The sequence below is a fragment of the Sceloporus undulatus genome, unplaced genomic scaffold, assembly GCF_019175285.1.
Source record: "Sceloporus undulatus isolate JIND9_A2432 ecotype Alabama unplaced genomic scaffold, SceUnd_v1.1 scaffold_21, whole genome shotgun sequence".
Taxonomy (NCBI): Eukaryota; Metazoa; Chordata; class Lepidosauria; order Squamata; family Phrynosomatidae; genus Sceloporus; species Sceloporus undulatus.
In genome coordinates this window covers 1,175,407-1,193,249 of record NW_024802943.1, presented here as the reverse complement: position 1 = coordinate 1,193,249, position 17,843 = coordinate 1,175,407, and the positions used below count along the sequence as shown (strand labels likewise).

General features: G+C 40.7%; 1 protein-coding gene across 2 annotated transcripts; it reads right to left on the bottom strand.

Annotated features, from left to right (window-relative positions):
- Positions 1–8,144: 8,144 nt before the first annotated feature.
- Positions 8,145–13,938, bottom strand: LOC121917506. Of its 2 annotated transcripts, none has more exons than XM_042443532.1 (3): positions 13,722–13,938; positions 10,044–10,345; positions 8,145–8,482 (listed from the first exon to the last, which is right to left on the bottom strand). In XM_042443532.1, the coding sequence occupies exons 1-3, from the start codon at positions 13,846–13,848 to the stop codon at positions 8,249–8,251; spliced, it is 663 nt and encodes a 220-aa protein (XP_042299466.1). In that variant the 5' UTR covers positions 13,849–13,938; the 3' UTR covers positions 8,145–8,248. The 2 variants fall into 2 exon arrangements, with proteins under 2 accessions (XP_042299466.1, XP_042299467.1); XM_042443533.1 differs by having other exon boundaries at positions 8,145–8,447; positions 13,722–13,931.
- Positions 13,939–17,843: the final 3,905 nt, after the last annotated feature.

The window sequence follows — 17,843 nt, the reverse complement described above, 5'->3', positions numbered from 1 at the left end:
ATTTTTACTGTTGTAACCCGCCTGGATTCCTTGTGATTGGGCGGGCTATAAATAAATCATTATTATTATATTATTATTATTATTATTATTATTATAAACTACAAATCCCAGGAACCCATAGTGTGGAGCTGCAGCACTTAAAGTGATGTCCAAGGCTGCGTCCACACTGGAAAAATAACCCGGTTTTGCACCGCTTTAACTGCCCTGGCTCAAGGCTATGGAATTCTGGGAGTTGGAGTTTGTTGTGGGGCCTAATTAACAATTTGTAAGCTGCTCTGATAGCCTTTTGGCTGAAGAGTGGGGTATAACTAAATTATTATTATTATTATTATTATTATGTATTAAGCGTCCATGTGGGTAAACTTAGTTTTTGGACAACAGCTCCCAGAACCCCACAGTCAGAAGTGGGTTTGTATTCACGAAAATCAGTCTGAAAGGTGCTTCCACATGTCTTTTTCCTTTCTCCCTTCCCTCCGCCTTATTCTCCAAAAAGTAAAGGAATGTGACTGGAGAGAAAAGAAAAAATCTAAACCAAATCTTCTTCCTTTTTTCCTGGCTACTTTCAGAAGTTTGTCTGGTTGCTATAGAACTAGGATTTCAAGAGACCTTTGGAAACACTGGGGAGCAGCAGATGGAAGTTGATTCCAAAGTGGGGTTGGCCTGTTGCCCAGGACTTCTCCGGTGAAGGAGAATGCCGGATCTCTTTTCTAAGCCTTATGTCTGTTTCTAAAAAAGAAAATGGCAAATAACTGAGTGACAGACCGTTCATTTTTCTTTTTTATGTAAGAATTTCCCAGGGTGCATAACTTCGTTTGGTTCCATTCATGCTACGCATTTTTAATATTCTTTTAGAGTATGTCTTCATCACCTCCCAGTCTACCAGGGTTCCCGAGGCAATGAAAACCAATTAAAACATTACAAAGATAAAACAATCTGAAAACGCTCTTTAACACTGTCTGTGTTTGCTAATTTCAAACACTGGATGCTATGTGAAACAATTACTTCCCCCAGACTCTGTCTTCAGTGTGGGGTCCAACTTAGAAAGAATCTGAGCAATTTTCTCTCAAAAGTATTTATCAAATTCGTCACAGCACTTCTTCAGCAGTCTGGGGTCTAGGATGTAATAACCCTTTAACTACTCAGAACAGCTGTGCTGGATGAGATTGAGCTGATGTAATAGAAGCAGAAAAGAATTGTTTCTTTGCTGCCCTGTCTGCTGCAAAGTAGGTTCTAAAATGGTCCTTAACCTGTGGTCAGTCAGATTCCTGTAAGGCCAGATATTGGCCTTACAGGCCCACAGTTGCTATGGAAGGCAGTAAATCTTGAGCTGGCCCTAATGAAGGTTCTTCATTGTGGAAGAAAAGGTTCTTCATTGTGGAAGAAAAGGTTCTTCATTGTGGAAGAAAAGGTTCTTCATTGTGGAAGAAAATCTGAAAATCCCTCAATACAGTAAATTTGGGGGAGATTAACACCATCTCCAAGATCACCTCTAATAGCTCTGGCAGCAAGACAGTTGAGCAGTCGGATAGATGGTACACCAACAAGATCCCCATCCTGTCTTGTTTCTCTGTTGCCAGGTGTATACACTCAAATCTTAGAGAAGGACAAGGTACTTCAATAATGGAGTGGACTCATGATCAATCACTGTAACTCTTCTTCTCTACCTATCAGATCATGCCTGCTGCTGCACCTGGAAAACTGGTAGGTATAACTTAGGTCAAGTAGACACAGACCTTTTCATTTAACCAGGTTTTAGTTATATATGCAAGGTACAGTGCTAAGATACCACTTTAACGGGCATGGGAACATTGTATAGAATCCTGGGATTTGCAGTTTAGGGAAGCACATTTAAAATTCTCAGCCAATGAACTCTAGTTCTTAAACTATCACCCCCATGGTTCCATAGGATATAGCCATGATAGTTAAAGGGGGATCAAAGGGTATATCTACACTGTAGAAATAATGCAGTTTGACACCACATTCATGGTTCCATCCTACAGAACTCTGGGATTTGTTGTGTTGCAAAGCACCAGCTCTCTTTGACAGAGAAGGCTAAATACTTTGTAAAATTACAAATACCAGGATTCCATAGGATGGAGCAACAGCACCAGAAGCGGTGTCAAATTGCAGTATTTCTACAGTGTTGAGGACTCCTGATCCATTGCATAATCCATAAAAAGTCTTGTTGCATTTTAAAAGCATAACAGATTTTATTACGGCATAAACCTCCCTAGATTACAGGCTACATCATTAAATTCAAGTGATAGAGTGGGATGTACTCCATGGAAAGGTGTGCCTTAATAAAATGATTTAGCGTTTGTATGAGATCCTTTGATATTGTGGGAAGACTTCCTTGAAACACAAATGGTTTGTGATAGAAGAATGTTGTGTGTTGTACAGTATTGAATGGTGCAGCTGGAGGTGTGTTGTGAAGGGGATTTGTTTCTATTTAATTGGTTATCCATTGTCTTGCAGGGAAACCCCTTGAGTTTGGGTGGTGCTCATTTTGCTTGTCTTGAGTCTTGATATTTTGTATTTTTCAGGACTGGTAGGCAAACCTTGTTTACTTTCACAGTTTCTTCTTTTCTGTTGAGCTGGTCCAGGTGTTTGTGGATTTCAATGGCCTAATGGTTTTACCTCTGCTCTAAATCACTTTCCAAAGAGAGTTGAACTCCAATGGCCTACCTACATGGAGCAATTGTAGTAGTTACCAACTTACCTATCATGGTGTGGGCGGGGCTGGTTGCATGTTGGGGCAAACACGTGACTTTGGCACACAGAAGTCCCACGTGCGCAACAACCTTACACTCCAGGTGCAGCAATAACAATAATTTTAATGCAAACTTCCAACAGAGTTCTCCAAACACAACAACTCAAAGTCCGAGTCCCCACCCTTTTGCCTTCTGTCCCAGAAAGCTTCTTCAGGGCTGGGGTGCCTTTGTCCTTCTTGTCGAGCCCGTCTGCCTCCCGAGTGCTTTTCCAGTGGCTCTACTTCCGCCTTCTCTCGTTCCCGAGGAATAGGGCCTGCTTCCCACTTTTCTCCTTTCGAATCCCACCACTGACCTTCTAGGGCTCCTTCCCTTGGCTGCATCCACTCCTCAGCCTCTGGGTACGTAAAGTCCCCTTCCTCCTGGGGATTCCTCCTCGTGTGGTCCTCGCCCTCGGCCCCCTGACCTCCTTTGAAGTGAGGCTGGAGTCCCTTCCCTCTGAGGGCTTCTCCTTATGGTCTCTCTCCCTCTCATGGCCGCCACTCCCCAACCTCCTCTTCCACGTCAGTCCTCTCTCCCCGCGCAACTCTGCCCCTCTCCTTTTATCCCCCCTGAGACTGCCCCTTGCTCCTCCTCTTGTACCACCTCTTGCTCTGCCTCTTTCCCCTTCTCCACCTGTTTCTCCACCTGGTCCCCATTAGCCCTTCTAGCTCTCTCTCCTTCTATATCTACCTCACTACACATGGCTTCATCTTAAAGAATCATTGGATGTTGAGGAAGGCCTTAACATTCTCTACTAAAGGGAGCTAAGGGGTATCATTCAAGTTAGTGCAACAGCACTCTTTGGGAGATAGTTCTACCTCAGTAATTGTTGTTGTGTACCTTCCAGTAGTTTCTGACTGATGACAACCCTAAGGCAAAATTATCATGGGGTTTTCTTGACAAGGTTTCTTCCGAGCAGGTTTGTCTTTGCCTTCCTCGGAGGCTAAGAGAGCATGACTTGCCCAAGGTCACTCAATGTGTTTCCATAGCCAAGTGGGAAGCTAAACACTGTCCACAGTCATAGTCCAACACTACACCATGCTGATTTTGAAGTCACCTAAGTAACTGACAAATGCCAGATTCAATAGGACAGAACCATAGCAATGAAAGTGTTTTGAAACTGCCATAATTGTCCAGTGTGGATACATCCCAAGAGGAGTCAGACACCTTTGCCTTCACAGTCAGAACCCTATGTGGATGGGGGGAAAAAGGATCATTGTCCGCATGCTTAGGCTGAATGAGGCAATTCCCTCCTGAGAGCAGACTGAGGGGAGGAGTGGCAAAATGTAGGAGAACATAGCTATGGCAGCCTGTCCTGTGACCCCTATTCTAGCTTGCTGCCTTCAGGAAGATGCTACCTAACCAGTTGGTTAATGGGATGTTAAAAGGAAAGGTCAAGAGATTCAAATCTCTCCAAAATGCTTGCCAGTTATTCAAAGCCACAACGGGGATTCAGTTCAAATGTATACCAAAGGTCAGGGAAATGAGTGCAGATTCGAAGAGCTCTTCAGCTTTAATGAACAAGCAGTGCCCATTATTAAAAGTTAGCCTTTCAGAACTAGAACGCTTGCTCCAATGTGAACAAGGAATTTGAGTAAACCATAACAAAGATTTGTTCATGTAAGAAACGTTAATGCAGCGTGAAGTATCATTACAGTCCTTCGCTGTAGACCTCATCCTTATAATCCTCTCTGTTAGCCTTATTTACTCCTTTTTACTTTTTATTCTCTGTTATGTTCAGTGCTTGTTTATGCATTTCTTGTTACCTTAATTGTTACATGCTAGTTTATAATATTTCATGTGAAACTAATAAATATAAATATTTTTTTAAAGCTTGAATTTAATCTCTGTCATGTTAGTGCTTAATGATGATTGCCACATCCTCTCCCCACCCCAAAACTTCTTATCTTAAATATCTGCATGGGAATAGTTGTACCAATTCAATTTAGTTAGTACTTATGGGAAGGATCTTTGTTTTTTGAAGAATTTGCTAGTTTTTCTCTATTTCTTCATATTAATGATGGGAAGAACTTGGCATTTAAAAAAATACTGCTAAAGAAAGCAAAAAAAAAAAGACTTTCCCATTCTCATCACAGTCCTATTCATGTCTACTATGAAGTTAAGTCCTATTAACACTTAGGAAAACACAAGTCCATCCTTCAGACATAACTTATGGCCATTTAGGCCATGCGTCAGTCATTTGGAAGAATTCTTGGTCATCACTTTACATCTGCCATCAGAACCACCTTCAGAAAGAGCAGTCAGATTTAAGAGAAAGCAACAGACATCATGGAGTATAGCTGAATGAAATGCAATGCCGGAAAATACATTTTATTTAATATCTAGTGCAACTCTCAAGAAATAACTAATTTTTCATTAGATAATTATAGCTGTTACAGCATCACATCTTTGTTAACATTTTCACAGTTCTAGATAACATGGCTGGATGTTCAGAAGGCTTTTAAGGACAGCTTAAAGTGTTTCAGTTGTAACTGTTTGAATAGGCTGTAAATATATCTAGCTTTCTATGTACTTAGCCTAACAGATTTAGTGAGGTAGTATGTGAAGTGGAAATTTTTCATATTAATCAAATATATTGGACTACTATTTTTATCTGACTTTTACAGGTTTAATCTCCTTTATCCAGCATTCTGGAATATTCCAAACACCCAAACTATTGTTTATGGATGGCTGAGATAGTGACACCTTTGCTTTCTGGTGATTCAGTGTGCATAAACTTTGCTTCATGTACAAAACTATTTAAAATATTGAATAAAATTACCTTCAAGCTATATGTATACATGAAACAAACATGAATTTTGTGTTTAGACTTGGCTCCCATCTCCAAAATATCTCATTATGTATGTATATGCAAATACAAATATTTGAAAAGCCAAAATTGAAAACACCTCTGGTCCCAAGCTTTTCAGGGACACTCAACCTATACCAATTAGAGTACCTGGGAAAGAAATTATAGCACATAGTAAATAATAGCTATCACAATAAGAACATAACAATTCAACATTCAAAACAGCATCTAAACTATTGTGATAACATTGTTAATGTCTTAATTGATTGGAAGAGAAGAGTGACGGGCTCAGACACTTCCCTTCTCAGGCGCAGTCATAATGCATTGTATCGGTACACAGTGTTAACATTAATTGGCAGACTCACTGTAGATATTCATTACAGTTCATGATTTAAAATGTTCCATGTTACTGTCCATACAGACATAACACTATCTTATCATTACCTCTAAGAAAAGAAAACAAGGGATTTTGTTGCATTTTTAAAAACAAACAAAAGCAAAAGCAAAACACAAGACAACCCAAGTATCATTAGGTCTATGGCTCACTTGTACTTCTGTAGCCATGAAGAAACAAATACAAATGTTGCATGGTCAGGGTAGGGCTCCTTGATGTCCCCCAAATGTTTCGAGATTTAACTCTATATACTATGTTCTGCATATAACATAAGATCAAGCCAGCAAGGCAAATGGTCAGAGACTGCAGTCCAGAACATCTGAAGGACAGCTGTTATTGCATGCAAGTGCTAAGAAAGTGATTCAAAATGACTTACTTTAAAAATCATACTAAAATGTCCTTTAGATGACTCAAGTATTCCTACAAAGTGGTCTTATCAAGAATGTTGGGTAGAGCAATAGATGCTTTAAAAACAGCTGGGGAAACCATGGCTCTCTCAATGTTTTGGAACTACAGCTCTCATCATCATTCATCACATTATGCCAATTAGGCTGATGATTGCCTCCTTCTCCCATGTAATCCACCCCATATGCTCAGGTTCTCTAGCAGACATTTACTCTATAGGCTACATTAAATGTCCCATCTCTCCAAGTAAGTGAACAGGAATAATCATGAGGATCAGGACAAAGGTCCAAAACACACTGCAGAAATGATTCAGCTTGAGTCCGCTTTAACTGCCCTAGCTCAGTGCTAGGAAATTCTGGGAACTGTGGTTTTGTGAGTTGTTTAGCCTTCCCTGTCAGAGAGCACTCTGGTGCCACAGCAAACTACAATTCCCCACATTCCCTAGCCCTGAGCCAGTGCAGTCAAAGCAGTCTCAAACTGGATTATTTCTGCTGTTTGTCTTGGACCTAAATTGGCAAGTATCAGCCAGAGGACTTTTTCTTCAGCTGCACCTAGACTGTGGCATGCCAAAAGAGATTTGACAGCTGAATATGCTCTCTGAATTGAAAACAGTATTGAAGATCAGTCTTTTCCAACAGGCTTATCCAGACAATCTTTAAATTGTGAATTTAGATGCTGAATTTTAAATGTGGGCTGTTTAAAATTGAATTTCTTATTTGACCTTTTAAACTGCTGCATGGTTTAATTAATGTGTTTTAATTGATGTTGTTCGTTTTTTATTTGTTGTTGTTCCCCATCTCAATCCATGCGGGAGAGACAGGTAAGAAATCGTCGTCATCATTATCATCATCATTATGAAAGTTGTAGTGCAGCAACATCTGGAAGGCAACAAGTTCTGCAGCCTAGCTTCACATCAACTGTACCTTCTTGATTGGCAATGGGAGGGGGAAGAAGCTACTCATACACAGCTGTACTGTGGGATTAAAAAAATTAAAACACAAAGTTGTAAAGGAGAAAACATTCAATGTGATATCATTTCTTCACATACTCTTTGAAAAAGTTAACATTAAACTAGTAGGAGGAACTTATTGTCTTAATTGTTCTAACCAGAGCGGATCAGAATACTCTTTATTCAAAGTAGTAAAGATGATTGTTAGGCTGACAGGAATACCAAGACAGAATAGAGGATAAGTAAAAATGTTGGCCTGAAAGTCCCAGCAACCCAAGCCAATACTGCCAAAGATAAGGAATACTGGGAGGTACAGTCCTACAATATCTAAAAGGCTGCAGTTTACCTACCTATGTAATAAAACAATGTATTTTGATATATTTATCTGAAATAAAGCATCAGATAAGATGTTATGGTTTTGGTTCTACCACTTGTTTGGGATATGGAAAAATCTAACATATATTGATTCCCTTGGGAAAAGGAGGAATATAAATTATTATTATTATTATTATTATTATTATTATTATTAGATGCAACTTTCCCCTGTTCAAACCTGACCATCTGAGTTAATGGCAGTGAAGCACATCCCAGTAATCTACAGTGGTACCCCGGGTTACGAATTTAATTCGTTCCGCCGCCGCGTTCGTAACCCGAAAATCTTCGTAAGCTGAAAAAGCCATAGGCGCTAATAGCGAAAGCCGCGATTTCGTGCGAAAAAGCGCCGAAAAGCACCAAAAATTTTTTCGTAACCCGAAATAACCTTTGTAACCCGGAACAGTTTTTTTCAATGGATTTTTTTCGTAACCTGGAAATTTCGTAAGGCGGCGCATTCGTATCCCGGGGTACCACTGTATTGTCAAGTGAATGATAATTACAAGAATGCAACACTCTTCCTTTGTTTGGTGGAGTCACTGCATTTTAATTTCCCCCCTTTGATATCATTAGTCCCAGAAGTCCTTTTTCTCTTTCTTTCTCATGATGGAAGGTGACAGAGCAGAGATTCCTTGCTTTAGAGAAATCATGATGTTCATAGGCTTTTCACCCAGCCAGGTAAAGAATCGATATATACGGATAAACAGTGATGAAGGCAGACGCTGGATTCGCAGGACATTGGAGATCTCAAGCAACTGACTGAGAAGGCTGAAGAGGAGAGAGATCAGCAGAACACACAGCAGCTAAGAGAGAATAACATCTCAGTAAGATATACTCTTAGGAATTATATATGTCTCCCATTTTTTTTCACCAGTATTCACAAAATTAAAACAATTAGTGCAACAAAACCATTTTCCATGTGATTATTCTTGAGGCTGCTGTTTTGTTGCTGATTGCTATCAAGTCAGATTTGAATTATATCAACCCTATGTCTTACACGACACTCTGATATTAACAGCCTAGCTCAGCACTTGCAAACTCAAGGCTGTGGCTTTCTAGACTAAATCAATCGACATGTGTTGTGGTCTTTGACTTTTCCTACTATTGCCTCAGACTTTACTGAGCACTATCAGAGGTGGGATACAAACCGCCACTTTGCGGCGGTCTGCCGCCACCGCCGGTTAGTCCGCGGGGGAGCCGGAGCCTCCACACGGCGCGGCTCCTGTGCAGACCGAAAAAGAAGCTCCAAAATGGAGCTTCTTTTAGAGTTGCGTTTACGATGTAGCGAGGCGCCAGGGGCACACTCGCTACGTCACAAAGGACGCGACGCGTACGGACGCTCAGCGTCCGATACGCAAAGATGGCGCCGGCCATGTAGAAGGGCCAGCGCCATCTTGTACGGACGGAGTCCGTATTAGGCCCAGGGGCGTCTAGAAGAGACGCCTCTTTTTTAAAATGGGACGTCCTCCGGACGTCCCAAAGGCCGGTTTGTAACCGGCCACCGTGAAGCAAAATAAATGACTGGGCACCATGTCTTGAGTACTATCCAACACATCTGCTCCTCTATTTCCCTTGGACCAGAAGAAGGCCTGCTGCATTGAGGGCCCTTTCCAAAGAGTTGTAATTGGAATTTTAAAACTTTTCCAACACCAGTGTGGAGTCTTAGCAAGTATTCAAGGTTCAACAGATTAAAGGAAGGAAAGTTAAAGAGCTTTTAGCAACTCCCTCTTTTGTTACAGTCCTATAGCAAAATTACTTATGATAAAGAGAGAGACCAAAACTACAACAATAATGTGAAGAGAGAAAAGTTGAAAACCTAGGATTTGCTTGTTTGTTTATTGCACTTATATCCTGCCATTCTGACAAAATGGGATCCAAAGCAGCATGCACTGGTTTTAAAAAATAAGATAATTAAAATATTGAGTTAGAAGAGAATTACGGTAAATATCAGTGTTATTTACAACATGATTAAAATAGATCCCAGGGTGAAAACTGGAGAAGATCCCTGTACCTTTAATATTTGTGTAGGAGAGAGAATTTCAGGGGGTATTGTATGATAAGCAATACCTGCTGAAATTACCTCTTCTACACAATGATTAAAGGTACAGAAATTGTCCCCAGCTTTCAGATTGGCAACTCTATGAAAACTCCCATAATCCTCTCTGGTTCATAATTATATAACACACAAGCTCACAAGTTTCAATTAGATGTAAAGCACTAGTCCTACATCTATTATTCCTTTACATGGAAAAGATTAATTTGTTAACTTCTCAAAGTATTATTTATCTAGGTAACATGGAGAGCAGGATTGAGATAAGGAGTTGTAACAGTCATCCAACAATTAGTATAGCCTATTCTACTTACCATCAATGTGTTATACAAAGAATTTTTCTCAGAGCAATACTGTTTTATAGACTGGTCTAATTTGTCTGAAATTATGGCAGATAGGCCTTTCCCCTGGACTGCCTCCTTGGAACTCAGATAGGAAGGTTTAGGGCCTATTTGTTTCACAGGTGGAGTCATCCTCATGCCACTTTTTGAGGCTCTTTTCAGAGTATCGTTTTGGCTGTTACTTCCTCTGGATTCATTTTCAGTTTGGAGGTCAGCGTTTCCATCAGTATTATCAGAGGGTGGCATCTTTATCTTTTTAACAATAAGTCTTTGATCTGAAAAAAAGTTATAGGCATGGATCATTTTTATGACAAAATAACATGGAAGAAGTAAGAATCCAGTTTGCTGTACTGGGAAACCAGAGTTTGAACCCCAGCTCAGCTATCTAAACCCATTGGGTGACCTTGGGCCAGCCAGCCCCATTTTCTCAGTCTCAGAGGATGGCAATGGTAAACCCTCTCTTAAGAAACATGCCAAGAAAACCTTATGATAGGGTCACCTTACAATTGCCATAAATTGGAAACAACTTAAAGGCACACAACAACAACAACAACAACATGGAATAGCAAAATGCTAGAAGGCAGATGGATATTTTTAGCTAGAGTTCAGAAACTGCAACTGCTGGATCTGGCTCCTTTGTGAAAAGTAAATGTGAAGTTTTGGTTGCAGAAATGCATCAAATGCATTTGTAAAATGACAGAATTACCCCTCTGGATATCCATTTAAGGGGTTAACAAGTGAATTTGACTTCTGATCTCCGCATATATGTGTGTGTGTTTGTGCGTGCGTGTGTGTGTGTCATGAAATTTATTTCTTCAACACACTTTTCTTCATTTACAAATATGAGGTTTATATAAATTGCTAGCAATATTGTCAACAGCTCTCAAGGTGACAAGAATTAAAGAATCCATATTGCAAAAAAAAAAAAAACCCTAGTTCTTGACTTTGTTTTTCAAGTGGAAATGTTGTTCATTTTCTGTTCTTTAGTCTTACTGAGTTCATTAATGCTTCTTGTTGCTGTGTGCCTTTAAGTCATTTCAACTTATAGTGACCCACTTAAGGTCACCCAGTGGGTTTCCATGGCTGAGCAGGGAATCAAGCCCAATCTCCTAAATCTTATTCCTATGCTGAAACTACTACATCACACTAACTCTCCTAGGCTAGTTAGGGGTGAAACAGACTACCCCTTTCACTGCCTTCCTGGTATCTTGGGAGTACGGCATTTATACATCGCACACTCCCAGGCCAGTTGGAAGCTGTCCAGTCATTTACTGGGGGGGGGGGGGGCTTCACAATGTTCCAGCAGCACAGCATTTAGACACCACACACCACCGGAGCATCTATATGCCACACATGGCTGGAGCATCATGAAGCCAGCTATTTGCCAGTCCTTTTAGGCAGCTTCAAGGTGGATTGGGGCCACAATATGTAGTTGATGCGGCCCCAATTCAGCTTCAGAAGAGGCGGTTTCAAACTGCCCCTTCCACCAGTCTATTTTGCCCCTTAGTTATGCTCAGAAGGGCTTACCTCTAGAGAAAAGTGGTGTTTGGATTGCAGTCTCAGTTATATATACTGAAGAAAAGGTCTATGTATTAGGAAGCATGCAGGAAAAAAATTGTTTTTACATTGTGGCACATGGATGTCAATTCCACTCTTCATATATTACAAAAGTTAATATAATTCAAATAGCAGCAGTTCCATCCCAAAACAATTTCTGCTAATGTGTCTTCTCCTGACCCTGAAACCTGCTGGAATGTTTCAGATCAAAGAGGATATGTATTTTACTTATGCAATTGGTAACTAGTGGGTGTCCAAGTTTGCTACCCCTTGATAGGACTTGATATGATTTGACTAGAAATGCCATAGTTATAAATAGTCTTTGTTTCGGGAAATTTGCATCAACAGGACAATAGAGTGGTAAATCCTTTAGCGGACATTGCATCCACACTGCAGAATCAATGCAGTTTGACACTGCTGTAACTTCCATAACTCAGTGCTATGGAATTCTGGGATTGTAGTTTTGTGGGATATTTAGCCTGTCCAAGAGCTCTAGTGTCACAACAAATAGAGAGATGACAGTTAAAATGGTGTCAAACTGCATTAATTCTGCAGTTTGGCAGCAGCCTAAAGAAACAAACCTAGTACTGTATGCCTTTGGTATTTAACACTAAAAAGCGCCATATCCCTCCTCCTCTTTGCTAATTTTGCAAACTACCTTCCTACTGTTAGCACAGGGTAGGGATGGGGAGAGTGTGATCCTCCAGATCATGTTGGATTGCAGTATCACTGAAAGATGATGTGTTGTTGTGGCTAGAGTGTCAAGACTGGGGCTTGAGAGATCCAGGTTCAAGCCTACAATGAACAGTAAAACTCACATGGAGAGCTTGTCCAGCCAGGGATACAGTGAAGACGAATTAGGGATGAATATGGGCATATACAGGGCCTTGAAATAACTGAAGGAAAGGTAGGATACAAATGTAACAAAATGTAACAGCCAGCACAGAAAATGGTGAGGGATGGCGAAGTTAAAGCTCAAGGACAGCTAGAACATTACATGACCTCCATAAGGTGTGGCAGTCTCATGGCTGTTCATATGAATTGTTCAGTGCTAACACGTGGATTTTTAAAAGACAACAACATGAAATACAAAGCTAAATAAATGTAATAGTAAGGAAACACTGCATTCTTATGCAAGCAAGCCATCACACTACATTCCTATTTAAATGGCTAGCCCACAGTGAAGGAGAGAGCAAAATGTTTCTCAAGTACAGCACAGACATAGTTGTTGGGGTTTTCTCCTGTCAGAGGACAGATAGTTCCAAAAGAGACATGACTCTACTAAACCCAATACTATACTTCTTTAGTCCTGATCCATAAACCATTGACACTTTAAACCTAAAAAACCTGGAAAGAAGACAATTTCAAGTATAACATGGCACTTGTGTTTGCTTCTGACTCCTATGCTCCACACAGTTCAGGATTAGGTGTGAAAATAAGATAATATGAAACAGACAGAAGGAACTTGCTGTAGAAATTTAAACAAATCCCCCCCCCTTTAGTTCCATGAATTGACCCTGTTCAGTCAGCTGGTACATTCACCTAATAAAAGTATATAAATTATAAATACAGGTTTCAAATTGATTGCTAATCATATTAAACTGTACAGAAGCCATTGCACACAGGGCTGGATTTATGGTTAAGTTGCCTATAGCAAATGGTTTGTGGTTTCATGAAAGGGAAACAATTATTAGATACTACATTTTGATTGTATTTTTTACCTTCCAGGGCAAGGGAAGAAGAATTGATGGGATTATTCAGGAGGCACAATATATTCAACAATCATGGATTTATGCAACTTGATCAGGAAAGGAGAGTAAAATTGTTTGATAAATCCTGTTTTAAGAAATTTTCTGGCTTTAAGACTTTTGTGCAAGAAAGATTTAATAAGTAAGACACAGCACTTATTACAATAGTATGCATAATAGTAATTAACTTTCAAACTGTCTTAAATTTCTAACAGCACACAAGAAGAGTACTGAGCTTCACTCCAAGATAATCAGGATGAAGCTAAAAATAGTTTTACACTACAATTGCTTTAAAAAGAATGCTAATACCTTAATACACAAGCACATCTCTTGCAGCAAGGCTTACCTTCATTTAGAAGACGCCGAAACCAGAAAATCAGTAGGATCAGTAGTAACCCAAAAGGCAAGCAAAACCAAAAGAAAAGGACAGGAAATGTTAGATCATTGATTAAAGGGACGAGGGGGTACTTCATAGCTGCTTCAAAATCCAACTCAGCTGACTGGGCACATGTTTCACTAAATACATGCTGTGCTACACTAAACACCTTTTGGTAACTATGCTCTCTTATTACGTCACAGCCTGAATCACAAAGCAGCTATGCTGCTATTCCTATATAGCTGCTTTAAATGAAGGCCTCAATCCCATTAAGGGAATCGTGCAACAGATTAGACGGGATAACTGGAGAAACTGCAGTAACCTGATATAATAGCACTTCCAACATCTTAACTAGAAACAATAAATTAATCGGAAAAAATAATAGAGAATTTCCTTTATAGAACATTAGCGTTCAGATCCTAAAGTTGAATTTCTAAAAGTATTTACATGGAAATAAGACCTATTAAATCTAATAGGTCCCACTTGCAAGTAAAACTGCTTAGGACTGCGGTGCGTAACTGCAAGATCTCATGTGTGTTTCTCAGTGTGTTCAGCGTGGCTGATTCCTAGGCAACTCTGCGTATATGGTATTGTACCCTTGCAGTCTATGTGTTTAAGCTGATTTCTGTCTGTGTAATTATTTCTGAAGAAGAATACTAAAAGTATGTTGTTGTTAACTGCCCTAGAACTGGCCTTGACCCATGGTGATCCTGTGGATGAAACATCTCCAAGACCCCCTGTTCTCCACTACTCTGCTCACATCTTGAAGGCTCATGCCCCTATTATTGAGTCCAGCCGTTTGGTATGTGGCCTTCCTCTCTTTCTACTGCCCTCTACTTTTGCTGGCATCATTGTCTTTTCCACTGATTCATGCCTTTTCATGCTGTGTAAGCCAAAGTACAACAACCTCAATTTAGTCATCATAGGCGGGTTACAGACCACTGAAAAGCAGCGGTCTGCTGCCGCCGCCGGTTACAGCATCTGGAAACTGCAGCAGCCAAACGGCGCGGTTCCCGGACGCTGCAAAGAAGGAACGCGAAAATTGTGCTCCTTCCTGTGCCCCAGAAGAGATGGCACAAGTGCTGAAGCGTGCACTCACAGCGTCATTTCTGGGGCGCGACATGCGGATGCAGTGCGTCCGCTATGTCAAGATGGCGGCGGCCATGTGGAATGGCCGCCGCCATTTCTACGGACTCAGTCCGTACTAGGGTTAGGGGCATCTGGAAGAGACGCCCCTTTCTAACCCTAGTACGGACTCAGTCCGTGCTAGGGTGCCCGTTTGTAACGGGCCTTTGTTTCTATGGAGAGCTCAGGCTTAATCTGTTCTAGAATCCATTTCTTTTTCCTCTTGGCTATCGATGGCATCCTCAGCACTCTTCTCCAGCACAACATCTCAGATGAATTTATTTTCTTTCTGTTGGCTTTCTCACATCTGTAGATGATGAGGAGGAACAGAATGGCTAGAAAAATCCTCACTTTCGTATTCAGAATTATATCTTTACACTTTAGGATTCTGCCCAGTTTCTTCATAGCTGCATTTCCCACTTGTGTTCTTCTAATTTCTTGGCTGTCAACTCCATTTTGACCAATATCTGATCCAAGATATGAAAATTCCTTGATTATTTCAATTTCCTTGTTATCTAGGATGAATTCTTATAGCTCTTCTGTGGTGATTAGTTTTCCTTTCTTAATATCAGGTGCTGTAGGCTATATTTCAGATGAAGAAACTGGCAAAATCACCTCTAGAGTATTCCTTGTCTAGAAAACTCACAGGGTCACCATCAGATATCAAGAGTAGGGAAAGGAAAGTAGCGATTATGCATAAAGGAGAAATAAAATCCTAAACAAGAAGTCTTGGTTTATGTAAACTGAGGTGAGCAACTTTTCCAGGAAGAGGGGAAGTAAAGCTGGCTTCAGACATAAGCTGTTAGATCAAGCCACTTCTGAATTTGGGTAGTGAGCTGTCTTTTTGTTTCACATTGCTGCTCTGTCGCTGATGCAACAGTAATACTTTCCCCACCCCCCACATACTTTGTATTAAGAACAAGGCATGTGGGGAGCATGTGCCTTGTCTTACAACTGATTCCCACTTCCGGGAGGCTTCCGGGAGCATAAACCTGCTTTAATATAAGGTGCGTGATTATCTTCACATGCTGAAGAAGTAGCAGCTTTTAAAACTGCTGCCAACATGGTGTTACCATGTTAGTAAAAGGGTCATGAGCCCTAAATAAATAATAGGACTAGATGTCATGGGGACTTTTGGTTCTATATATATTGCCCGAGCTTATAGGCAAAGAAGAGGCTGGTTTGCACATCTAACAAACTGTAGGGATGTGACAGGAGAAGGAGAAGCAGCTGCTTGTACCATATGACAGGGAAAGATGTGGCAGCCATTCTCATGTTTTGGCTTGTTTTCTTCACATTGTTGTTGGTTGCAGGTTGCATTGTTTTTGTTTTGATGTATATGAGTGATGGTTGTCTTTATGGTAAATGGTATGTGTGTATTTTCCTTGGTTAAAACCCCTATGCACAAGGCTGAGTTAAGGTGGAGCTTTTACCTAGAATTCCTCTTGAACAATCTAACCCCATACATTAAAAGTGGGGATTATTTTACACACACCCCAGATGTTGTGGACTGCAGATGCCATCACAGAGTGCATCTATATTGTAGAAAGAATGCAGTTTGATACCACTTTAGCTGCCATGGCTCAATCCTACAGAAACTTAGGAATCATAGTTTTGTGAGGCACTGGCACTTGGCAAAGAAGTCTAGACCTTGTAAAACCACAAATCCTAGGATCCCATTGGATGGAGCTACAGCACTTAAAGTGGTGTCAAACTGCATTGTTTGTATACTGTAGATTCATCCACAGTCAGTACAGCCAATACAGTGGGTCCTTGTTATCCAATGAGGTTTGGTTCCAGGACCCCCCATGGATAACAACATCCATGGATGCTCAAGTCCCATTAAATATAATGGCATAGAAAAATGGTTTACCTTATATAAAAAGTTAAATCAAGGTTTGCTATTTGGAATTCATAATTTTTTAAAAATATTTTCAATGTATGGATGCTTGAATCTGTGGATAAGAAATCCCAGATAAGGAGGGCCGACTGTACTGAGATCAAATAGCTGCAATCTGAAAAAATTTGAAGAACCAAGGACTAAAGCAAAATGTAGGCATCTGACTAATATCTCCAGTTGTTTTTTCCTCCTGTTTGGTTTGTAACATCTTGCGTGATGAAGAAGCCCATGGATCTTCGAAAGCTTGCAGCAAGTATTTTGTGCATTTCGCTTGGCCAATAAAGGTATCACTGATGGGTTTTTGTTTGGATTTGTGAAATGGCCAACACAGCTAACCTTACATGTTTGCACAATCTTGTGGTTTGAGAGGTGTTGTAGCATCTTTGAGACTAACTGAAAGTGGCAGCATGAGCTTTCCTAGGCTTCAGTCTACTTCCTCAGATGCATCTTTCTTTCAGTTAGACTCAAAGGTGCTACAACATCTCTCTACATAATGTAATGATTCTACAGACTAACACGACTGTATCTTTGACTTCATTGTGGTTTAAGAGTGAGTGGCTGCAGCACTGGCCTTTAACCACTGCGCCACCAGGCCCCCCAAACTGTGCTCTTTAAGAGACTTTGGACTTCAGCTCCCAGAATCCCAGACTATTGGCCAACGTGGCTGAGGCTTCTGGGAAATGAAGTCCAAAATCACTTAAAGGCCACAGTTCGGGGCTTATTTCTGCAGTGTGTTTTGAACCATGGTCTCCCAGAGGCCAAGTTCAAAGAACCGTTATTCCACACTGCAAATTCCAGCCGCCTTGGGTCCTTTCTGAGAGAAAGGCGGCATACAAAGGGGGAAAAACAGTGGTTCTCCAAATTGTGCTCTTTAAGGGATTTTGGGTTTCAGCTCCCAGAATCCCAGGCTATTGGCCAACGTGGCTGAGGCTTCTGGGAACTGAAGTCCAAAATCACTTAAAGAGCACACTTTGGGGACGACCGTTGAACTGTGGCCTGTAAGAGATTTTGGACTTCATCTCCCAGAATCCTACACTCTTGGGCAACATGGCTGAGGCTTCTGGGAG